At 35.4% G+C, this 26,053-nt stretch overlaps 3 protein-coding genes across 4 annotated transcripts; all 3 read right to left on the reverse strand.

The window, feature by feature from the left end:
* Positions 1-3,604: 3,604 nt before the first annotated feature.
* Positions 3,605-4,478, reverse strand: LOC144560423 (uncharacterized). The gene has a single exon (XM_078309618.1). The coding sequence runs from the start codon at positions 4,407-4,409 to the stop codon at positions 3,864-3,866; it is 546 nt and encodes a 181-aa protein (XP_078165744.1). The 5' UTR covers positions 4,410-4,478; the 3' UTR covers positions 3,605-3,863.
* Positions 4,479-5,548: 1,070 nt separating this feature from the next.
* Positions 5,549-9,616, reverse strand: LOC144560422 (uncharacterized). The gene is made up of 6 exons (XM_078309617.1): positions 9,278-9,616; positions 8,809-8,956; positions 8,055-8,315; positions 7,564-7,645; positions 6,820-7,016; positions 5,549-6,338 (listed from the first exon to the last, which is right to left on the reverse strand). Exons 1-6 carry the CDS (start codon positions 9,490-9,492, stop codon positions 6,069-6,071), a joined length of 1,173 nt encoding a protein of 390 aa, XP_078165743.1. The 5' UTR covers positions 9,493-9,616; the 3' UTR covers positions 5,549-6,068.
* Positions 9,617-18,355: 8,739 nt separating this feature from the next.
* On the reverse strand, positions 18,356-24,429 carry LOC144560421 (uncharacterized). 2 transcript variants are annotated; one of them, XM_078309616.1, is made up of 12 exons: positions 24,178-24,429; positions 23,535-23,635; positions 23,076-23,205; positions 22,235-22,525; positions 21,945-22,047; positions 20,762-21,336; positions 20,623-20,688; positions 20,228-20,345; positions 19,806-19,861; positions 19,613-19,719; positions 19,312-19,399; positions 18,356-18,936 (listed from the first exon to the last, which is right to left on the reverse strand). In XM_078309616.1, exons 1-12 carry the CDS (start codon positions 24,340-24,342, stop codon positions 18,766-18,768), a joined length of 1,971 nt encoding a protein of 656 aa, XP_078165742.1. In that variant the 5' UTR covers positions 24,343-24,429; the 3' UTR covers positions 18,356-18,765. The 2 variants fall into 2 exon arrangements, with proteins under 2 accessions (XP_078165742.1, XP_078165741.1); XM_078309615.1 differs by having other exon boundaries at positions 23,064-23,205.
* Between the last annotated feature and the right edge of the window lie 1,624 nt (positions 24,430-26,053).

A 26,053-nucleotide genomic window follows, 5' to 3' on the forward strand; every position in this document is an offset into this window, starting at 1 on the left:
AAGAATACTGTGAATAAATTCTTTCATTACCCAAAATCAATGAATTACATAGTGTATATGTAGAGCTGCACTCTAATGTAACGCTATACAGTCAAGAGACAATTACACTCACTTTGACTAACTAACACTTGTAACAGAACCTATGTAACAGCTATATAACTGTTGAGGAGGGTTCAAGAGCTTGTGAAAAACATACTAATATGGATAAATTTCTAGATGTTGATTTTTCTACTTATTGATTCACATAAAAATAAAATTGAAATGTGATAATTTTTTATGAGCACCTAGATAAAATAACATAGATCACATCTAATGGTTTTGTTTTGACTTTTAAGTTTTAAATTTTGAGTTTTTAAAGTTTTAAAAAATGAAAACATGGTGAAGGCACAAAAAATGGAGGCATTTGAACTCTCCTCGTAACTGTTTTACAATGCTTACTGTAATATGAACCCATATTGGGTTGTGGAACCTGGATCCAAAATCCACCATTTCCTTTTACTTTCTTCTTTCTCATCTCTATATCTCCCTTTGTATACACGTGCTGGTGCTCGTTTGCTAGCCAAATAAAAATCAGACTAGGCCTATTTTGAGCCAACAATTAGGAAAAGTACAAAACAAACCGTGTAAGAAAGAGAAAAAGACACCAGCAGATGAAAACTTTATCCATTAGCAGTACTTGCATAATAACTGGAGTGCCTTAATTTTTAAGAACTCATTAGGATTGAGCTATTCATAATTCCAAATTTCTGTTGACCTTTTCAATCTCTCTTTTTTACGTAGGTTTCAATATGGAACTCCAAACCCCTCTCCACATACAGATTATACTAGGTCGAGTACGAAAAAGAAATTTCCTGTAATTATAGTAGCGATCGCTGGGGTGGTGCTGCTGCTTCTCATTATATCTGCCTTCGTAACGATTCTGTGTTTGATGAACAGGCGGAGATGTAAGTGCTGCCTTTTCTGCTTTTTTATTTTCTTACGAGATAAATAAAATCACTGGTTCTTAATTATCAGATAAAGCAGTTGATTGTGGGTGTTTTAAGGCCTCATATTTGCACAAATCATTCTAAATGAAGATGGGATATTGTTTAAAAGGAATAACTTAGAATTTGGTACTGTTCAACAGTTCACCAGAATATTCTAGGTGGTTCAAACCAGTACCAGTGAGGCTCTGCCAGGGACTGATTTTCTTAGCTTAAATAGAGTTCATATCTTCCTTTCATTAATTTTATCCTAAAATATAGTTGTATCATTTTATATATTTTTCAAATTAAAGCTGGAAAAATATAACTTTGATTATTTTATTTTTTTACAGATAATCAATTAAATAACATACCAAAACCAAATGGAAGCTACGGACTGACACCTCCAGCAAATAATAATATGGCAAATTTTGCAAGTAATCCAGAAGCCCCTCTAGCACATAATTATATGGGAAACTATGCAAGTAGTCCAGAAACCCATCAACCAAATAATCATATGGGAAACTATCCAAATACCCCAGAAGTGAGCAATCCTCAAAGGAATAATATGTCACAACCTACTTGATTAATTTCATGCTAAGGTGAAAAAGAACAGCAATATAATTTTTAGGTCTGATTTCAGAGCAAATTTGCTTAGTGCTTGTTTAGGAACAATTTTTTTTTAATCGCATTGTAATTTTTTCTTTATTCACATTGTTAATTAATGAAATTGAGTGCTTGTGACATTTTATTAAGCAAGTGAATTAACAAATCATTCAGTTATTATTACCAAAAATATAGCAAATCAGATCCTCAGGCCACCTCCACCACCTGGCCCCATATATTTTGCCACTCTGCCCACCAACAACACCACCATCATATTATTCATCCATAATGACAAATGTGTTAGGATTACACGTGGCAGCGGAAGCTCCGATCAGCTTGTCCCACCGAACCATTGGCTCTCATACCAATTGTTAGGATCCCACTTGGGAGCTTCCGCTCTCATACCAAATGGTAGGAGCAGCAGAAGCTCTGATACCAGTTGTTAGAATCCACTTGACCCTAACAATTGGTATCAGAGCTTCTGCTGCCACGTGGGTCCTAACAAAATGATCCTGCTCTAGTACATTAAAAAAAATTAATGATCCATATAAATTTTAATTGAATGGCTGTTGTATAGTTTACCCTAAGGGTACGAAAGTAAATTTATATGGTTTACCTCTTGAATATATCAGCAAAGACATATTTGTGGTAGTATCAGGTGTTTTTGCTAATACAATCTTTTAATTAAGTATTTAAGTTTTGGTTGTGGTAGTATCAGGTGTTTTTCCGGTAGCAATCTTTTAGTTTGTGGAATTGATTGGAAAGGAAAGTGAAATCTCATACCTCAATTTGAAGGTACAAAATTGATGAAGTTCGTTACAGTCTCGATAATTTCCTCTTCCTTTTAGTCCCTTCCTCTATCCTTCAAAAAAATTAAATTCTAAAACAAGAGTCTTTTTTCTGTTTCTATGTTCAATGAAGCTTGTAGCACTGTGCTACTTCTTTAAAAAAAAGAAATCAATTCTTTATCTAAACAGTACCGTGAAGGGTTTAAGTATTTGCATAACGCGTGAAATCCATCACTTATCTATAGAGATGTGAAAGCCAACAACATTCTTTTAAATGCAAATCTCATGGCTGCAAATCTCATGGCAAAGGTTGTTAATTTTAGGATCTCCAGAGTTTTGAACAATGATGCAAGATATTTTGGGTTTCTTTTTGCTTTTACTTCTGTTTTCTTTTTAATAACCTACTTTCTATTCTATCAGAGTAGTTTCTTCTTTTGGTGATAAATAATTTGTTTTTCTATGAAGTCTTCCTACCTGAAGTCCAATGATTACTCAAAGATAGCATAATTTAAGAACCAAAATAGAACTCAATCAATTTATAAATTCAAATCTTTCCAAGGAAGCTGAAATTGTAAACACCAAACATAATTGTTCCAGAAATAGAAACCCAAGAAAACTTTTCTTTTACTAATGCCTCTACCTAAGCTAGTAATTTTTTTGTAAATCACAAAAATAATGAGTTCACCTGGTCCTTCTGCTGATTCTATCCTTTTTTTCACTGAACTAGAGGCACCTGCCACTCGGGAATTGAAAAGCGCCACAATCTTTTGAGCCAATACTTTGACTCTATAAAAATTCCACCATGTCCTCTACCTCCTCCCTATTTCTCTCGCCATGCTCAAATTTCAAGACTTCTTTAATGCCTGTGTCTATTTTCTGACAGCAAATTATCATAACATTGCTGGTGACTAAGAACGTCTTACCTCTTTTTTAGATACTTTTCAAGCTTATAGAAAGCCATAACCATTTGATCATTTGATCATTTGATTGATTAAATGGTACTTTTACCAGTTTCAAAGAAGCAAACGGCTTCAATCCGCTCATTTATTTTTGATTGGCCAGTCCATTTTGTTAGAATTATAGTCCAAGCTGCATGATTTGATTTGCTTTTGGATGGAACAAAAAGAAAATATCATATTAGGGGTGAATCTGGTGCAACCAGTAGAGTACCAATTTAGCCTAAACGTACGATAGTTCGTAGAACTATGCCTCAGGCTAACTATCAAACAAAACCAAATTAGGATCCACTAACCGAATATTAAAATAATTTATCAATTAAAACCAAGTCTCAAATGTACAATTAGAGAGCATTTTTCAGAGAAATAGCATTATATGTTTCTTTTCCTAGAAAAAAAATAAAATATTGATGAGAAGGATTGCTTTTCTACAGAAAGGAATACTGAGATAATATGAAACAGCATTTTTAAATAACAAAGCAATGCCCAGCAACAGTAACAATGGAAAAGGACCTTTCCATGAACTAACAAAATCATCAAGGAATACTTGATCAGAAGAAATCCTGTATTTTTATCTTTCCATCAAACAACCGATCTGAGAGCTCAGCCAGAATCCCATTTACTGACAACAAGGCCGCTGTGGACCCCGCAATTACGGCCAATACAATCCCAGTGGTCCCCACCACCTTCCCCAAATTAAGCCATTCAATCCCTTTCACCTCCTGTTTAACCCCTATCAACAAATTATCTCCTTGTTGTTGTTCTCTCTCCTTCCTTTCTCTCATCATGTGCTTTAGCTCCGATGCCACATCAGTGGAAGAATCCGCCTCTTTCTCCTCAGATTGAGTTTGCACTTGAGTCTGAAGTTCAGATTGGTCGTCTAGTAAAATTTTCTCAGAGGTGGTGGCGGATGAGTCGCTGGATTTCTCTTGAGCGCAGAGGCGGTGATAACGGATGCGATTGGTGGAGAAGAGAGGTGGAATCGAGGAATTGAAAGAGAGAGTTGCTGAGAGGAGATGAAGGCACTGAGGTCGTAATGGCTTCGACTTGGGTGACATGAAACCCGGTGAAGAGTGAGGAGAGAAGGAGACGGCCATGGCTGAGATTCCCGCTCTCCTACTTTCTTTCGCTCCAACCCAGGCTCCACGTTTTTATTAGATTATTATTGTTATCCGTATCACGTCTCCAGTCCAGTGTAGACTGGACACTGGAGAGTACCAAATTATGCGCATACAAAAAATGTTATCATAGTACCGGAAAAATTATAAGAACAAAACCAAAGCAGCAGCTCGTCTATTTGTGCGTCTGTATATAGTGTATTAATGGTCGGGCGGATATGGGTACCCCGGGTATCCGGGCACGGGTACGGGTACGTCTCGGGTACGGGTATGACGGGTACTAGGGTATACGGGTATGGGTATGTCGGGTATTTTTTTCAAAAACCATACTCTACCCGTCCTATACCCATACCCGTGTACCCTTGACGGGTAGGGCAGTCCGGGTACGGGTAGGGCGGGTATGGGTATTTTTTTTTTTTCTTTTTTTTTTTTGTTTTCGTTTTTTTTTCCTGTTATTTTTTTTTTCTGTTTTTGTTTTTGTTTTTTTTTTTACTTTAAAACAATAAAATATAAATATAAATATAAATAAAAAAAAACAGAAATAAAAAAAAAGAAATTAAAACAGAATTTTAAAAAAAGAAATTACAAAAAAGAAATTACAAAACAGAAATTAAAAACAGAATTTTAAAAACAGAAATAAAAATAGAATTTTAAAAACAGAAATTAAAAAACAGAAATTAAAACACAGAAATTAAAAAATAGAAATTAAAAAACAGAAATAAAAACAGAAATTAAAAAACAGAAATTAAAAAACAGAAATAAAAACAGAATTTTAAAAACAGAAATTAAAAAATAGAATTTTAAAAACAGAAATTAAATTGAATTTGGGAGGGAAATTTGAATTTGGGGTTTGAATTATTGGGTCGGGTATAAGAATACGGTTACGGGTACGGGTAGACGGGTACCCAGGTATGGTAAAGTCGGGTACGGGTAAGGTCGGGTACGGGTATGGTCGGGTATTTGTCCAAAAAAACCGGTCCGGTCCGTTTTTTGCCCGTACCCACGTATCCGAGTACCCGACCCATACCCAGGCTCAAGCACGGGCAGGTAGGGTAGGGTATACCCTTAACGGGTATAATTAATACTCTATCTGTATATAAAAAGCAGCATTACATCTATGAAATAAAGACGGTTAATTTCAATTAGAGAAAAACAGAATTATATCCCCTTGTGCTCAAAGCTTCTCACTTCTGCTTTTACATGAAAGTAGAAAGAGAATTAATAATTATAATCTACAAAACAAGTCCAACTACTATGATATCAGCTTCAAAACCTGTCAAATAGATCTCAACCGATGAATTCAAACTGATTTACTTCACGAGTGATATATTTATATGCAAAATTTATAAAACTCATTTATTATGAAGTTAAGCAGTAAAGAAAATAACTTGATATTAAATGCCATCGAAAATTTATAAATTTTGTATGTAAACTCATCTCTCATGAAATAGATCAAATTGAATAGTCTGAATTCATCATTTGAAGTTTATCTGATAGATTTTGAAGGGAGATGGCATAGTAGCCAGACTCCTATAAAGCAAAACTGCCTTGTTCAACCAACCTATACAAATAAATGGCATGCCATTTCAAAACCATCATCTATTAGATCTAGACCTATTACGATCACTACTAATAATGTCAATATCTTTTGCCCTTGCTGCTATTAGCATTTCGGTTATTTTTACTATTATTATTGTTGGTCAGCTTTTTCAGTATGCAAGCCATGGCAACCTGCGCCCCAACAGAAGAGCTGGCCTGTGAGAGGCATACGATGGTCCCCACCAAAAGTATTCCTTTCGCAATTAGTTTGCTGGGATTTTCACCCCCTTTCGAACGTTTATTTACTGAAACAACATTGGAGGTCTCCGGATGTTCTTCCATTGTGCTGGTCTCCATTGATGGGGGAACCTGAGCAAAGGGAAGGGTTAAAGGGGAAAATTAAACAAAAAGTAAAATTAGAGTTATTTTTTATTATTTAAAATGCAAAATTGACAATAGGGGAAAAAAGTTCTCAAGGATTCCACTAAAGTATTACTCAAATTAGGCTATTTCTAAGTGACCCGCAGCATAAAATTAGCATAATACACAGAGAAATTGAATGTTTGACAAGAAAAAGAGCATCCCACCATACTCCTGAAGTGTTGTTTAGGTTTCTATCTCATAATAAGCAAAACAGAAACGTTGCACTGGGTATACACATTTACAGAATTGTCCTCTGAACGTTGTACATACTAACATAACAAAAGAGGAAAACCCAAAATTCCTGTCAGATGATAATATCAGGTCATGTACCAGAAAAATTGATCCACTACCCTATCCCCAAAACAACCCAAACAAACAGAGAGAGAGAGAGAGAGAAGTGAAACAAAGGATTGAAAAATTGAAGTACCTTCTTAATTAGACGACACATGGCAAGGACAGAACATGAGTTGCGAGGATAGGAACTGGAATATTGGCGCAATGCTCGATCCATCTTGCATACATAATTCCATATCCCTTTTGCAAATGCCAATTTGGCCATCTCCACATTCATACCATTTGCCTCTTCATGTACAACTCTTATCTCACAGGCATCAGTTCCTGGTACTATATTACAAATTTGCAAAAATTATTAGAACAGAAGATGAGATATGTAATAAAGTATTATTTTCGGAAACTGATTAGCCAATGGCAACTACAGTACCCAAATCCAAAGGAGTTAGTGTATCCACAATACCAAACATTGATCGAACTACAAATTCATATAAGCAGGTTGACAGGTCCATACATTGCAGAGGAGTCTGAATCCTCTGAAGTAACTCAAATTTTGAGTTTAGATCCGGTCCGTACAATCAATATCCGGGCCAATCTGTCCTTAGGTGGAATGCATGGGGCCCCTTTAATTTCGTGCCAAAACAGGTCTGACGGTCGAGATCTAAACTCAAAATTTGAGTTAATTTAGGCAATATGAATTCATTGCAGAGTGGATACAATTACATTTACCTCCTGAAAATTAACAGCTTAACATGTAAACAAGTATCACCCGAATTGTGTCTAACTCCAGCATACATATGTAAATGATTTAGTGATTGCATGTACCTTAGGATTATTCCGATTATATATAATTCCAAACAGCTTTTAAGGATCTATTTACCTTTACGGATACACCAACCAGATCTTAAGTGGCTAACACGTACATACTTCTTCTGAAGTGGGGCCATAGGATGTTCGCACTCCTATTATGTTTTAAAGTTAATACCCGACAAAATAAAAATTGACAAAAAAGTATTTTGAGGAATATCTTTAGTAACGGATAAAACCAAATAAAAATAAAGGAGCAATGTAAGGGCCTACTTGATAACTGATAACTATAGCAAAATGTAACTAAAGAATTTTTAACTAAGTCTAACCAGTGACTTGGTAATGAACAGAGAACAAGGGTATAATTCAGAAAAGTTTCTTATAGTCTAAAAACCATCAAAACTCCTGTAATTTAGAAACTGAAAAACACATACTTGGCCCCTTTCAGCTTGGTACAGCTACTAGCTTTCGACACCATACATTTACAACAAAAAATTACCTTTATAAAATTCTAGCTTGACAAGGGTAATTTAGTAAATTCCATGTTTATATAAATGACACTACCTTGATAAAGCAATAAAAGGTGTTATCCTGTCCTTCCCAAACACGCCATGCCAACACATATTCCCTCGGAGTCAAAAAGGGAAATTTCTTGATGGTTCGACCAACCTCAGTACCAGTGTTATGATCAACCTGGAGCTGGTCTTCACTCGACAGAGTGTTATCCCACTCCTTCCTGAATTCACTGTCCATGTAGAAATCACGCAACATCTCTGGAGAACACCTTCCGAATGTGGTCACACTAAGATACCTCGGTGGCCCCACCTGCCAAAATGCAACATACATCTTAATTTAATGGCCCAGCTAGTATTGGGTGTTTTTTCAGTGCAGGTCGATAGTTAGTATATGTTATAGTACAGTATCAACACAGAGATTAACTGTTACACTACTGGTTCTGTGTTAGTTACTAATGAATCTTACACCAGTAAAGTCAATAGATAGTTCAGGTAAAGTATCTTGATATCATTCGAGTGCCAAGGTAGCTGATAGGGTACAGAACTCAAAAAAAGGAATTAATGCACCAACCAGTTTTCGTGTTGGACTTGACCTGCTCCATACCTGTATCAATCTGGTACTGAAGTGGTACGTTACAAATCTATGACCATCCACCGACTTTTCTCTAGTACTTTACTAGCAAAAGGATGCTGGCACGGGGTACACCAACTTTTTTTGTTTGTGTTTAGTAGGGGTTATATGTCTTGACCAAGTACATAGCGGTCCAATATTGATACCCAGTCTTACTATAAAAAATACATACTGTATTTTTGTGACGCCAAGCTTGGTATGATATGCTATCATTTCTTTTAGAAATAACATCTACCCAAGCTGCCCTTTCTTTTGTGGGCCCCCCTTGCAGGCTACTAATCAGTTCCCTCAAATCGTCCTCTGATACTATATTGGCAATACTGAAATATCAAACCAACCCAAATAAATTAGTAATAATCACTAAAAAGTTAAAAATTGTAAAAAAAAAAAATTACAGTAAGTGAAACTGTAATTACAGTCCGTCATGGGCTCATGGTTTAGAATTTAGGCACAGTAAGTGAAACTGAAGCCATCACTTTCATTTCAAACTTATAAAATTAACCAGACAGTGATTTGAATCAGGCGTCAAAGCAGGTTTAATCGGAAGTTCGTAAAATTACTAATTGAGCACACAAAAACTCAAGATTTCTAAATCGAAAAGATACCACAAATAATAATGACAATAACAAATTAACAACCACCTAGAGGTGGAGGTGTGCTCGACCGCCTCTACCGCCGGAGCTCCGACAGTTACGGAGCGACGCCGGATACGTCGGAGAAGGAAGTTAAGAACTACCAGAAAGAGAAGCGCCGCAGCCGTGGCCCACCCTCCGCCTCGGGAACCAACGAGCCAGAACTTGCGCACTACCTCCATGTGGTAGCGTGGAATTAGGAGGTGAGGTTTCTCCGTAGACATCTAGAGCAGGAGATTTTGACAGGAGAGAGAGAGACTTGTCAGGGAAGGAAGGAATGGTTTTCCTTTCACGAATTTCTATGGAGGGGGCTTTTATTTGCAATGCGCTTCCAAATGACGAAACCAAAATTCAGTTTGGGCAAGGATGAAATTGTGCAAAAGGCAAGTCAGGGGCGGCTCAGGGGAATTCATATCGCCTAAGGTAACTTAAATTTTCAATTTTCAGTTTAGATCTGGACTGTACGATCTGCATTGGTACGGTATTGAAGGAATTCGTGTTTTCATCTTTGCCCGAAACGAATTGGTCCGGATGATCGGACGGTCTGAATCTAAACTCAAAATGTGAGTTACCTCAGAGAACTGGACAAAATAGTCAAGATTAATTACCTTTTGTTGCTTGCAGAGCTGGAAATAATCCTTTTGTAATCTTTCTCGGATATCTCGTGGATTTACCTGTGCTGTAAAATTTGTAGCTCATTACTGCTATTCTTTTTTAATAAGATGAGAGATTTAAGAACCGCATTGTACTTCTCAATTCTCATTGACAAGCATAGCTAATTGCTCGAATTTGTGTATCGTACAATTAGGCCACATAATCCAAGAAACAAAAAATCCGAAGGTAAAATTTTTCCCGGTTTGCGTTTGTTCTTGTTCTCTTGAGACCGTCACATTTGCTAAAGTAGCGGTGCTGGTGATAGTGACCGTAATTTAATTATTGGCCCGTAAGCTTTGCAGTAATAACATAAATTGAGACGGTTCAAAAACTTTGAGCAAACTAAGGTGTGATGCGCTCACAAGTGGGTTTGGTGAGCACAACTTTAAAAGTATATCAGATCGGCTTCAAACGATAAATCTAAACCGTTGAAATTCATGTACTTCATGAGTGATGCATGTACATGTAAAATTTTGAAAGTTTTGAATTCATTTGATACAAAGTCAAGCGGTCAAAGAAATAAATCTTTTATAAATTATTTTATAAGTTGTTTTATATATTTATTTTTCATCATTTCTTTGATCGCTTGACCTTGTAGCAAATAAATTTGAAACTTTCAAAATTTTGCACGTAAATGCATCACTCATGAAGTACTTAGATTTTAACAGTTTGAATTCGTTGTTTAAAACCAATTCAATATGCTTTTGAAGTTGTGCTCACCAAACTCTCTTGGTGAGCACATCACACCCTAACTTTGCTCAAATACTTTTATTCTTTTTTGTCTTCATTGTATTTTTACATTTTAAGTTTTTAATAATAAACTTTTCAAAATGTATATAATTTTTAAGGAAGCTGATATGAGTACCCGCGCTACAGTACCCGCACAATACCCGCACCTAAACTGCCATAACTGTTTGTGGGGACCAAACTGCTATAACTGCACTTAAGATCTGTAACTTTTTTTTTAATATTAATAGTCAAATCTTGAAATATGTAGTCCAAAGAACACAAGTATTTATATCTATATAGTAAACAATGTAAATTATAAATTAATTATTTTTAAATAATCGTACCCGCACTTTTTTTTTTAATTTCTAATGTCGTACCCGCACCTAAACTGCCATAATTGCTTGTGAGGACCGCAACTGTTCCAGATCTGTAACTTTATTTTAAAATATTAATAGTCAAATCTTGAAGTATATAGTTCAAAAAACACAAATATTTATATCTATATAGTAAACAATGTCAATGATAAATTAATTATTTTTAAATAATCGTACCCACACTTTTTTTTGAAATTTCTGATGTCGTACCCGCATCTAAACTGTCATAATTGCTTGTGGAGACCGCAACCGTTCCAGATCCGTAACTTTTTTTTAATATTAATAGTCAAATCTTGAAGTATATAGTTCAAAGAACACAAGTATTTATATCTATATAGTAAACAATGTTGTAATTTTTACATAACTGCTTGTGGAGACCTAAACTGCCATAATGTTGTAATTAGATCCCTTCTCTTTTTACATATGACACTGAAAGTATTAATATCTAAGTATTAAAAGTATTTATATCTATGCACTGAAGTATTTATTTTTATGAGGTCAACTATTTTTGTTAGAGAAATGTTGACGCGGAATTAGTGCCGAGGCTTTGAAAGGGTGCTGCTGGAATTTTAGAATAATAATTAGTTGAGACTATATAATATCTTTTTAGAATAATAATTAGTGGACACAATATAATAATTAGTTGGGACCATAATACATTATTCCTCTAAATGTAGTTACTGTAGCGCGGGTACAGAAATAATTATTCAATTTTTAATAATAAACTTTTCAAAATGTATATACAAAGTCAAATCGTTGAATGTGATTTTTTATTCTACAACCGAAGAAGGGATAGAATGATTTTCGGTTTAAGTCGAACTAGGTTGTTCTTAAGCTCACCAGTGTTTCTGATGAGTTAAATTTAAATTGTTGAAATCAATGGACTTTATAAATATGTGTATATATGTCAAATTTTTAAATTTTCAAATTAATTTAGTATAAAGTTAAGCGGTCAAAAATATAAATCTTGAACTTTTTAATTTTTATTCTTTTATCATTTGATTTTATACTAAATCATTTAAAATTTACAAATTTGCATCACTCGTAAAGTAGATCAATATCAACAGTTTGAATTTTGTACCAAAACCTGTGTCCAAAATAGTGAAACCATGTTTATTCCATTAAATATCTATATAATATGGTACTGCTGCACTTTTATTCTTATCTTGCAGGAAACGGGCGAAGATGGAACGAAAATATGTTTTCTGAACATTCTGTCCGGGTCGGACAACATTCTGCTGAAATTTCAGCATCCGAACTTAAAACAGTCACAACTTTTGACTCGCAACTCCGTTTTGAGTGTGTGACCACTTTTTGGAAAGCTTGCGAGAAGATCTACAATCTGAGCAAAAGATACAGTTGTACGGGTCAGACAGGATCCTATCCGAGTATTACCAGACAAATCCGAAAACAGATCCAGAATCTAGAAACAAGGTCTAATGAAGGAAGGTCGGCCAGAGATGGATATATACGAGATTTCTTGCACATGAGAGCTAATTTTGGAGCAGAGAAGCATACCTAGGGTTTTGGGATTGGCGGCTATTGCTTAGAGACGAAGTGGAGAAGCAAAAGACGCGATTTTTCATTGTGGATCTTCTTCTTCTTTGGGTTTTATCATGACTTTTCTTTATTTCATCTGTTTTATTTGCTTTAGAACCATGTTTGAGTAGATTTTTTTGTTTCTAGGGTTAAGATGTAATCGAATGTTTTGTTTTGCATTTTGGATATTGGAATTTTTGTGTTGAAATTTGTGTTTGCTTGATTGTGTTTGATTTTAATTGCTTAGCAGAAATTGTTTGATTATTATTGGTTTGCCAATAAATGAATGACCACGTCTATAGTGCATTACAATCCTTATAATCTCTCGACCAAACTAAGTACATGAGGTATGATTAGTGACTCGAAAGGTGAAACCAAGTAGTAGCCGAAAGGTGAACATTTCCTCTTATCGACGGATAAGAGGTTACCTTTAGTATACCAAACAAGCAACCAGGTAATTCAGACCAATATACGACAGTTGAGGTCTAGAACCCGACGAGGGCAGATATTGCAATTCCATACCAAGTTAATGAACCAACATACGACGGTTGAAGTTGATAAGCCGAAATTGTATATATTGAAACCTAGGGTTTGTTATGTAAATTAAGCCAAGTTTTGATTAGATTAGGTTTAATTAGGTTAGAAATGTCAAAAAGTTCAAGTTACTGCCCTAGTTATGTTTATTTTGCAGGTAATCAAGTGTTTAGAGCTTAAAGGAGCAATACGGGTGATTTGTAGCAAGTTAGCACGAAGTTTGGAGCAGCTTTTACTTTCATTGCGGCCCGCAACCAAACAAGTCAGGGCCACTTCATTTCCTGCACTTTCATTGTGGTCTGCAACCAAATCCATTGCGGTCTGAAATGACTTTTACAGATTTTCTGCACTTTCATTGCGGCCCGCAACCAAATCCATTGCGGCCCGAAATGAGTTACAGTTTTCTGCGCGACAAATTCTTAACTGCCTCCACTCATTGCGGCCCGTAATAGATGTTATTGCGGCCTGCAATAAGGCGGTTCAGAGCCCGAATTTGCTATTTTTAGGGAGTTATTTTTAGGTTTTGCTAGGGGTATAAAAGGGGGACTTGTAGAACAGATTGAGGATGGTTTTTAGGCAGAATTTCTAGGGCTTCAACAAGGAAAAGCAAGGAAGAGAGAAGAAGGGAGGAGAGAGCAAAAATCGATCAACTGGTTTTATTATTTTCTTTCCTTTGGAACTCTTTTATTCTTTTGATTTCATTTGTGCTTTAGCCATGACTGGCTAAAGACTTTTCTAGGGTTGATTAGGGTTGTACTTGAAACTTTTGTTATGATTTAGTTGGTTTTATCTTATATCTTCTTGTTCTTTGTTATGATCTATTCTTTATTTTTAATTGATTGTGATGACTTAATCGAAATCACATGAAACCCTAGAATTTGGTATTTGCAATTGAGAAATTGAATATTAGGTCCAGACCATAAGGAATAGAGTATTTGATAGGCTAAGTACCGAGAGGTGACGCTTGTCTTATACGGGCTTCACCTAATAGTTTAGAAAATTGTGCCAAGTACCGAGAGGTGAAAGATAGTTTTCTAGATTTATTGGGACAGTAAGAACTTAATGACTTTAGATTAGGGTAGCCAAGTACCGAGAGGTGACGTTTATTCTAATTTAAAGATGGTATTAATATAGAGATATCTCTTTGTACCTACAACACCCAACTGTGCCTTCATAACTAAAAGAACAAATTTAATAAACCAATTAGTCATAACACTAGTGGATAGGAACCCTAAGAAACCCTAATTTCTCATACTTGTTGAAAACTCAGATTTTGCTTTAAGACTTTAGTTTAATTCATTTTAATCGAAACCAAACCAACCTTTGAACAAACAAAAACCTTTTTTACTTTCTTTTACTAAATTAAATTGTTAGGATAGATTTGATATTCCGACTTGTCCCTGTGGAGACGATCCCTAAGTACTACTTGACAAGGTTGTACACTTGCAACCGAATTGAGTGTAAATTAGGATTTATTACTTGTGTAGTAAAAATCACATCAGAGGTTTAGGAACATTAGGTCTGGTCAGTAAAACCCTACACAAAGAACTGTATCTGGTGTATTAACTCGAAGTCAGTACGAGTCGGACAGAAAGCTGTACGACCCGGACAATCCGATACGACTCGTACAGGAAGTTGTATGGCCCGTATCAGGGACTGAGAGGCAGAACTTAGATGAGTCTGAAACCCTGAAAACGCCTTTTATTATTGATTTAAAATCAAACTTTACTTTCTGTCATTTAATTATTGCAATTGAACTTAGAAAATATAATTACCCAAACCAACCTTTCAAACTTCTAGTTTTTAGCTACTTTAAGTAGAATCTGATTGATACCTGAACCATCCCTTGGATCGATACCTGACAATACAAATGATAGAATTGTGCACTTGCAGTCTAAATCAAGAGTTAGTCAAGGTTAAAAAGTACAGCTTGCTGTACTGAAACTTTGTGTACACTTTTGTGTGAACAATATGTTTTGGAGTCAATCTTACCAATCTTTTGGGGAACTTAAAAATGCACCAGTTCTACTTTATATATAAATAATTATTATTGTTATTTTGTTTTTATATGAATTAATAACTTGAAAATTTAACGTTTAGAAATTATTCACATCTGTGTATTTTTGTAAATTCTTGGTATCAATAAAAAAAAATTTAAAATGTCAAAAAAATTTACATTTTAAAAAAAAAAATAACATAGATCATATTTAGTGGTTTTGTTTTGATATTTGAATATTAAATTTTAAGTTATGAGTTTAAAAATGAAGACAAAACATTTTGTGCCATCCTTGTATAAATTAAGAGGTTTTTAAATAATGCAATCTGTTTGCAATTGATTGATGTGGTCCTAGGGGTGCAAACGGGTCGGATATTACCCGTCCGAATCCGGATCCGTATCCGAATTTTTGCGGATTCGAATATGCGGATACAGATAGTTGCGTATTCGGATACGGATACGGATATTTTTTATGCGGATTCGGATACGGATACAGTTTGAGTTTCAGAATCGGATACGGATACGGATAATTATCCGTATCCGCATAAATTAGTATTTCGAATATCCGCATAAATTATACTGATCCTAAGTTATAATTATTTCTAAATAAAAAAAACACTGATTATCACCAAGTTGAGTCGATTCAAAGAAAAAACACCTGATTCTCACCAACCTATACCGAGTCTCAGCCGCTTGTGCCGTCGTAGGGTGATCTGGACTGCATGGAGAATTGAGTTGCTGCGCATTGTCAAGTTTGAAACGGAGCACTGTCAAGACTCAAGAGTTGTCCATATTGAGACGATTCTCACGATTTGGGTGAAAAATGCAAGTTTAATTTGAAATTTTAATTTCTGTTTTGCATTTTTCCGAAAAAACACCATGGTTGTGAGAAATTGGGAAGGGCCAAGTATATGGCTGAGTTGATTTGGGAGGAAGAATCTTCTTACTTTTTGGTTTGGATAGACTTGGTGCATAATTTTATAATATAAAAATTTGAAAATTTCTATTGGTTCATGGTGAACCTTGACCATTTTTATATCTATTATGTAGTTTTGCTGGTGAACCAATATGTAGTCAAGTGTGTAGTTAACTCATTCATAAAAATATATTTGATAATAAATATAATATATTGAATAAAATTAAATAGTCTCGTCAATTGTACTAACTAAATAAAATTATTAATATTGAATATTGATGCATTGTAAACGTTCCAAGTAAATGTATTTGTTTCTAAAATTCTTATTTCGTTCCAATCCAATTGTTCCAATGTGTATTCTTGTTTGACTAATTAAGTAATTTGACTATATGTATATTCTAATTTGACTAAAGTAATATAGTATATAGAAAATACGGAAACGGATATCGGTTTTGTTATAGTTTTGTTACTGTTTACAACAAAAATTGTAATCAATAAATATAGCTGATAACTAATTACTGTTAAATTATTTTCATGTGGCAAGTTTTTTTTTATATTTTTTTTAACCACAATTAATTACATAAAAAAGATTTGAGCTAAAATAAGTATCAACCACAATTAACCACAATTAATTTCCATGTAGCAAGTTCTTTTTTATATTTTTTTTAACCACAATTAATTACATAAAAAATATTTCAGCTAAAAAAAGTTTCAACCACAATTAATTAGATATATATTTTGAATTAGAAATCCGAATTATATCCGTATCTGTATTCATATCCGAAAATATCCGATCCGTATCTGTATCCGTTTAATATCCGATCCGTATCCGTATCCGATTACTATCCGATCCGTATCTGTATCCGGAAAAAAAATACAGATACGGATATGGGTTGAGCACTATCCGATCCGTATCTGATCCGTTTGCACCCCTATGTGGTCCTACGACATTAATAACGTTATAAATAATCTAATACAATTCGAGGCCATCTTTATTTGTGCTATTCATCTCAATTATACTTTTAAAAATAAACTAATAGAACATTTCATGGAAAGTACCAGCACAATTTTATATAGTATCTTAGGTCAACTATAAAATATATTTTGTTTGTCATATTTAGGTTACCAATTTTGTTGCCACGTTAATATAATTCAGTTCACAGTGCACTGTTGACTCTAATAAAATTTGATTCTTCTGATCTCCGTCCTGCTGTTCTCTTTTGGTTAAATTAGCCTCCTTCGGGAAGAGAACACAACGGACTCTCAGTTGGAAGAGACGAAAATATTTAGTTCAAATGAATCTCTAAACTTTCTTTTGCATCAAAGAAGCCCCTGAGCTATTCAATTGAACTAAAAATTGAATAACTCTGGAGCCTATTTGATTCAAAAGAAAGTTTAGAGATTCATTTTAATCAAAAGCTCGATGAGAAATGCAGTACGCAAAAAGCGGCAATTTGCATACTTGTTTTTTCAAAACTAAGAAAAATCCGAGACAAACTGTCTCGTTTTTCTTTCCCAGTGATAATAATTAATAACATATTGACATGTTGCCATGTTGGTCCACATTAATTAAAATGAAGAACAGGCTAACAATATATTTCAGCGGCTGTAATTTAACCACGTGGCCATTTGGACTTCTAGATGTTGTCAAATTGTAAATCTCAGCCGCTAAAAATAATCAATGATAGCCACTACCAATTTTTCAAAAAAAAAAATAAAAAAAATAATCAATGATTACGATCCTCTAAAATATATATTGAAAATAAATCAAATAATATGAAATAGAAGTTTCATATTCAACAGAATGTTTTGTCGGATATGATTATAAGTCATGGAAGACAAAAATCCATCATATTTTCTTTTATTTGGAGAACAAATAAAGGTGTAGTATTTTAAATAAGAAAGCAACTGATTAATGTCCTATCACAAAAAATAATATAGATAGAGTACTCTTATCTATTCCAATGCGTCTAAATCTTATCGCCTTTGTACTTATTTCAAGATGCACCCGTCAATTTTAAAAGGCAGGCATCTTTCAAGAGTGAGACTGCATTTCATTTTCACATGTATCAAGTTCCCCGCCCTGGTGTGAGGAAGCTAACAGTTTAACAGGAGTGATATCATTGGAGTTGAGAATAAGCTACAGTAAATAATTTATTCAAGGAAACAAATACAAATGGAATGGAGTAGTTAAAACTTTTAAGTTGTTTTGGCACAGAAATAAAACTTTATACACTAATTTAATGGAAGAAAGAAAGTCAATTTTTGCCCTTCAGACCAAGCTATTCCGGTTTGATTACTAGAGCAAAGCATTCCAAAATTCCACAACCTAATACAATGCTCCATTTAAGATTTACTATGCTTATGACTTTTATACTAATATATGTTATGTTGATGCAGAAAAATCATCCACAAAAGCTTCTCGAAGGTATCTTACATATAACCTAAGCTCCAAGAATGCACAAAATTCTCCTTTTTCTTTAATTTGCAGCGTGAAAAACCTAAAACTCGTACTTTCAGCATATGCCTTCTTCCCTAGTACTAACTCCCAAAGAAAGATTAGTCTATATGTACATGACCAAAAACAAATATCCTTTTGGAAAGAGGGTGAGAAAAAGTAAGGAGGACCTACTCTGCTTCCATTATTAACAGCTAAAACCACATTCTGCAAAAAAAAAACTGGAGAGATATATTTTTTTAATTTTTTCCTTTTTGCCTATCTAATTTCTCACTCCCTTCAAAAGGACTACAACTCTTACTTAGAAACTGAAGGGTTAGTCTCACGCCTCCACTGGAGATGAGTGGTCATAGGATAACAGTGAGGAGAATTCCATGAGGGGGGAGATAACTGGAGACTGTGAACTTGTTTCCATACAAGATGAGATTGTTCTAAAAGCCCAGCCGGTGCATCGGCTTTGCGCATCACCTGTGTTACAAATTCAATATTCAAGTTTGTATAGATATTCATCTAAATAATCTAAATAGTATTCATCATCATGTTATGGCAAGTATTGGTCTGTACTGGAACAATACCAGACTACAAGCAAGTATGCATGCTGAAATTTACTTGGTTTGGTTCATATGTTTGCCAACTAAAATTTTCTCAAAAGTTTTTGAGTCATGGTAAAAATGTTATTCAGCCATAAGAGTCAAACCAATGTATTTTGAATCACTTTATGGGACAAGCAAAGCAGCACAGTATTTATCCTATACAAAAATTACCCACATTGATTATGTACTATATACAACAAAGAATATGGTACGGCTTTATAATAAAAGAGGAAGATTTTAAAAAACATACCTTCAAAGTACGAGAGAACAGAGAGGTGCCACTTAAAGAAATGGCCTTCTCGACGAAGTCCTTTTTTGGAAATACAACACAAGCAGCCCTAAAAAGATGTAAGAAGTTTGAGAGACGAGTTCAACTAGAGTGAGCTATGAGAGTTTTGATTATATATCAGTAATTGAAGCAATTTATTTAGCCCTTTAAATAAAAAATTATCATTCATACACATAAAAATCTTTGAAAAATCATCTACATAAACAAGGTGAGTGTATGAGATTTACTGTTTGACGATTGCAAAAAAAAAATTTAACTTTACCCCTTTGGTTTGCCAGTAATTTTATCCCTCAGAATGATAACTTTGGTCACAGGCCCACATATCGCAAAATGGGACACAATTGCTTCCTTCGTAGCCCCAAAATGCACCTATTGGTCATATAATATGAAAATTGTAGTTAATTAAATTGAACAAGTACTTAATTGCAAATAGAAAAAATTATAACATATATTACATTTGTTACTAGAACAGTCCTTGAGTCCATATCCTCCATTTGACTTGGCTGTGGTCCTAGATAATTACAAACGGATAAGTTGATGAGAGAAATGTCAATTTTTACCAAAACAAGGGTAGAGTTTCACACAAACCTCCACTTTCTGATATTTAATCAAACTATCCACCCTGTACATACAATTCTTATAGGGATGAGCCATGCGAAGGGTTAGCTTTTTTTGTTGACAGGTGATGAAGAGGCAAAAGGTGACGTACATATGTTATTTTCATGTGTGCACAGAAATTTCCATGTTTTGTTAAATAACCCATAAAAACCCACTTACAATTAACCCTGACCAAAGAATATAGAACAAACAAATAAATAAATTATACAGTCATATGCGACGGTACTTGTACATAAAAAAGGAATTTCAAAAACTCAACCTGAAGAATGGTTTGTTTCTGAATCAGGTTTTAAATTTTCAAGTTGAGCATGCTTTGTGCGGAGCTCTTGCATATCATTTTCCATCTCTTCCAATTTTACTTTCATATGAGGCACTTTCTGCAACATTTAAAATTAAGTAGAACAATAAGATAGCTGCATTGTTTTGTTCATAAAAGGTTCTAAATGAGTTTGATACTGACCTGCTGACTTGACATGCTTTCATGGGATAGTGATCCAAATACTATTTTTCCAACAAATATCAAATGTTCGTATGCTAATCTATACAAAAGACCCCATAATCTATATTCCAAAACATCTCACAATTGACAATTGTGAAGTTGTTGAAAAGCACAGAGGGAAAAAAACAACAACAGAAAAGTAGAAAAACCCTTACACTTGGAGGCTCTTCGCTGCTGTTTCCAGACTCTGAATTTTCCAGTGCTTTCTCTTTTGTCAGTGTCTGTACAGTAATTCCCCGTTAGAAATGCGCGAAAGTACAATAAAAGAGATTTAAAAAATAGAAATATTCTTACAATTGGGGACCTCTGCTCACTGTTCACAGACTCTGCATTACTAACAATCTCCGGCTTGAGCTCTGTTTGAACCAAAGCTGGTTCTTTTGCCATATTGCTCGAAAAGCAGTTGCCCACCGGTAACAGTTGGGGAGCCCTCACAGAAATTCCCAGCCTTTGCTTGGCTGGAACCCTTTCCCTTGATTTTGATGTAACCACACTTGCCAGTAAATGGGTTTCTATTTGCTCAAACTGCCTCTTCAGTTTGTTCACAATCACCCCATTGGCACGCATCGGGGTGCAAATTGAGGAGGTTTTAACCACCTCCTCTGGGTACAAACTGGTAGAGACAAAATGGTGTTGTGTATGAGGGAGGAAAGGAAGCGCAGATGGTAGGTTTTGAGTTATAACAGGATCCATAGGTGGTACAGTTGCAGTAGGCACCGGGAGAGAGTTGTTTGTCTCTCTTAGAAAAGGATTGTTACTTTCATTTTGAGGCTTGCCTAAGCGGTCCCACACATTGCGCTGTACTGGCTTCAGTTCTTTGTCCATTGCTAATTTAGGTAGCTTTTTAGAATGTTTAGTCCTGAGTACTTCTGCAAGTAAAAGAGTGCACACATCGAAATAATAAAAGAGCAGGGAAATTTTACTTCCCAGCAAAATGTTAGAATACCACTTGCACCCTAAGAGATTGATCTTGTATAGCAAAGACACTACAAAACATAGGGGATATCTCTCGTAAGATCTTCCTCCAGATAATCCTTCCTTGCTATTTACCACTTTAGCAGATGAGAGAAGCAAGAGGGGTATTTGGGCACTAAAAGAAATAGAAGAAACACAGGAAATTACCCTATCTACCCTCCCTGCCCAAGCATCACAATAAAAGTTTCCTAAGTACCCCCACTTCCTCACTGTTTATCTTTATCTGTACTCGTCTTTTTTTTCCCTTCATTGTAGTTCTCACTGTATACCAGAACAAGTGCAATCAGGGAAGGGGAATATGTGTAGTACTGTAGTCCTCTATTTATAAACATGTAATATATCTGTTTCCAGAGGAGCATATGGTACATATATCTGTTTCCAGAGGAGCATATGGTACATGTAAGATAGTAGAAGTATGAAAAATTGCAAATTGGTTTGATTGCAATTTTTCAAAGTATGAACAAATTTGCAAGCAATGAAAATGCAAAAATATATTGCTTGCCTTTGTTGCTTGACTTGCTCTTCCTCCCAATAGCCACAATCTCAGACCTAGGTCTTTGGAAGCTTGTAGAAGGTCTAGTAGAATCATGCGCATTTTCTCCTTTCTGTTCTAACAAATTTACACAGAAAAAATTAACAAATTTTTTAGTCAAAATTGATACAAGTACAGTGCCAGTACACATAACCAAGTCCCACCCTGTACTGGTTCAGTACTTCTTTCAGCTTTTACTTGAGAAAAAAATTGAACATAACTGCAACTGGTACTAAAATAAATAAAAATACCCTACTGACCTTGTTATGCCAACCTTCCTCGGGACAAGGTGAGTATGGGTGACCTACAAATTCCAAAGTAGATATCCCTCTGGGCTTACTAATTGGAGGATCTTCTTCTATCTTCTTCTTTCGCAATGACCTCCTGGGTATTACACTTTCATGTAAATCCTCTTCCAGTGCCAGTGACCTCTCATGAGTTACACCCCAACATATATCCTCCTGTAAATTCCTCGACCTTAGAACCAGGTTGTCAGAAAGTTCTCTTGACCCCGCATAGTACTTGGATTGCTCGGCAGGTCCATCATTATCCTGTTAAAATTAAGCTGGCAAATTAAGGTACCAGTGAACATGATTACCGTAAAAATATTGGCTAGTACTATACACAAGGGAACTAGACCTTAAATACCAATATGAAAGTCCACTAATTGAACAATGATAATTTTATTGACAATACAAGAGAAACAATACAACTCCGCCTGTGTAGACTACACAGCCTATCCCAAGCCAGGAAAAAGGAAGAGGGTTCGTGATAGGCTTGGCGAGCTAGCGGTAAAATAACAGCCTCTTTATGAAAATGAAACCCTCACGAATTGGGCAGGAGTAGTACTAGGATGGGTGACCTCCTGGGAAGTCCCTGTGTTGCTGATTTCGATTGGGTTTCATTTCTAGCCTACCCCAACTTATTTGGGAATAAAAGCTTTGAAGTAGAAGTAGAAGTAGACAAGAAACAATACATAACAGAAATATGGGGTGGGGGTGGGACAACTCAAAAGGGATGATTTTTTATTCTGTTCTCCAGATATAAAGCATGCTAAATAAATTGAGAAAAGCTAGAAAAAGATGGAACCTGGTGTCCAACCAAGAGTGCATTCCCAGCATGAGCCCGTACTTCACTGCTTGATCTTTGCACCTCCGTTCTTTTACAACTTGAGGTAGTATGACCTGACTTCCCCACGGCATCTATTTTTCTACTCAAGAAATCCCATAACCTAAATGGATTTAAAAAGAAGAAACAAAAGGATATCTTGAACTCACTACTAAGTTTTAGAAATTAACTCTGCAATTTGTGTGCCTTTCCAATTATTTATTGGAATTGTATCTCTGCATATTTTATTTCCACACAACACAATGAGACAACTGTGCCAGACTGGTAGTGATTATGTACTGTCCAAACAGAACAGCACCAATTTGGCTTCTCCACTGAACCATAGAAAAGCCTAATCAGATGCAAAGAGAAAATGAAAGCCAAATGATAAACAAAAATACAATTCACAATACTAATTATAAGAAAAAAGAAAGAAAAAAAAATGGTATGAACCAAGCCACGAAGCTCTCAGTGCTGTCGGCAAGAAAGTCTACAAGATCCTTGTGCGTCTGGTACTGATCTTTTCCATTGCAAAGAAGCACAATTACATATTCCTTCAATTAGGAAAGAAAAATAATGAAAAAACGAACTCTGTGTGTAAGTCATTGAGGCAAGAAAATACAAGAATTGGAAAAGAACTTGACATCTTTTGATGTAATATCAAATGACATTAAAACTGTATGAAAATTTGAAACACATCCAATCTATAAGCCAACATACTTCTATAAACTTTCTCCTATTTATTAAATTTCTTTGGCTCGACATGAAAAACATTGTCAAAGATTGTCAGGTTAACCCATTGTAAATTAATTACCATTTTTTTTATCTTTTTTATTGAACAACTATCAGCAACCCGTTGTCAAGTTTCATCCAGTACAACGAATAAAATACGTTTCTTCCAATGGCATTTCATTCGAGAAAAAATACGTTTCATGCCCTGGCAAGAGTTGGCCTAAAAAAATCGAGAAGTTCCTATGTGAGATGTGCAAATAATTTACTCTACGGTCTCCGAGTTCGAGGGAGATCACACTCACGACGAACAAGATAGCAGAGCAAGAAAGAAGAATAGAGAGGATAAAGGAGAAAAGATTGATACGACGAGGGTTTCATCGGCGAAGGTGCTGAGGAACACGGTGAGCTTCTCGGACAAGGCGCGTCGTAGATTCATCTTCAGCGCCGATCGTCGATCCACTCTGTATGTCACCGGGTCCGACTTAAACAACTCGCTTATCTTATCGCTTTCCTCTCTTACTCCGACCATCTCTGCAATCTCTCTCTCTCTTTGTTTTTTTTTTTTAAATACTCGGCAGTCTCTCTCTCTCTTTCTCTCTCTGTGCGAGCAGCGCAGTGACCACTGAGCAACAGAAAAGTGACAGACAAAAATCCAAGAGAGGGGAAGAGATATTTATATAATGTGAAAATGGTCTATCGACGGGTGGTAGTTGAACGAAAGAGTGTCCGCTAATAAGGTCCACTGGCAGAAGTGCTGGTGTATGTAGTTCGATAAAAGGGTTGTCCAGATAATAATTTGAAACGGGAGAGGTGCCATTTGAGTTTCCAGCGGTCTGTTGTATGTATGCATTGCATTGGGATTGTTGCTAATATTTTGGAGAGCTTATCACAACCGTGCTATCACTCGCAATAGAAATTTGTGTTCAACCTGATTTAGGGCCGTTGGATCTTTAAAAAAATGCTCCTTTTTCGAATCTAGACAAGTTGGATGCATCCCAAACAAGTTTTGCCGCGTAAAACACTGGATGTGAACCCAGCTCAGGAAGAATTCGCACTCGCAGGGCTCAACCGCTAAGTGCTCAAATTAACAAACTAGTCAGACCGGAAAATTTGCTGACGCACCGTTTTTTTTTTTTTTTTTTTTTTTTGCATTTTGTTCTTGAACTTCTTGATCAAGTTATTGAATTTTGTTTTTGTTCTTTCAAGTCTTTTTACTAGTTGCACGTAATTTGATTATATTTCTATTTCGTTCAAATATGTCTTCTCTCAACAGTGTGCACTCCCTCTCATTTTCCTTTGTTCCCTTTCCGATTCTCCTCTAGTTGATATGAGTTGACCAGATTTTGAGAGTTCTCATCTTCGCTGCCGTACTCCTCTCTGCGTCCGTTTGTCTGGAGCACAACCTAAAACTCTCCAGCATCACTCCAATCATGCTTATTGGACTGTACTAAAACCTCTCCTTTCGATCACCTTCAACTCTTCTCAACGCCATGCCAATTGATACATACTCTCTATCTTATATTTCTTACGGGTGTCTTAATTTTATTTGTGCTAAATCAAGCACATACATGTCTCATTTTTATTATTAGCACATAAAAATTCACGTCCTAGCACATGGCAATATTTTGAGTATATACGTTGGATTCGGTGATTAATTATTTGACTTTAAATGCAACCAATCTGATAAAAAGAAATTAGTACGTGCACTTGGCGTGTTGTGAATTAATGCACGTGATTGACGACAAATAAATTCACACACTCGTACATGATTGCATTCAGAGCATTTCTATCAAATTTGCTGGGTTTTGGGTTTAAAGGGATGACCAATTTTTTTTTTTTTTTTTTTGACAAAAGTGATATTTTACCACTGATTTCATTACGAAACAAAAAGTTTATACAATATGTCCAAAATAAAGCACTAGCATACAATCCATCGACACCTAATAACCAAAAAGGTTTTAAAAAAACAAACTAACAACAAAAGCATACTAGCATAACATGAAATAGTGATACTAAATAGAATCAGAAATGACTATATCATTAGAAGAGGAGGCACTAGCTGATGAAGATGAAATACTTGGCAGAAGGCCAACAGCACAATCAATAGCATCAATAACGGCTCTGTCACTCAAATAATCAGCTAGGTCCAACCCTTTCTAAACCAAGACCAGGGTTCTCGTCTAAATCCAGCGGGGAGCTGTCCTGGTCCTGTGCATCCGTGTCGGATAATACTATCAGAG

This window comes from Carex rostrata, chromosome 10 (genome assembly GCF_964058835.1).
Source record: "Carex rostrata chromosome 10, lpCarRost1.2, whole genome shotgun sequence".
Taxonomy (NCBI): Eukaryota; Viridiplantae; Streptophyta; class Magnoliopsida; order Poales; family Cyperaceae; genus Carex; species Carex rostrata.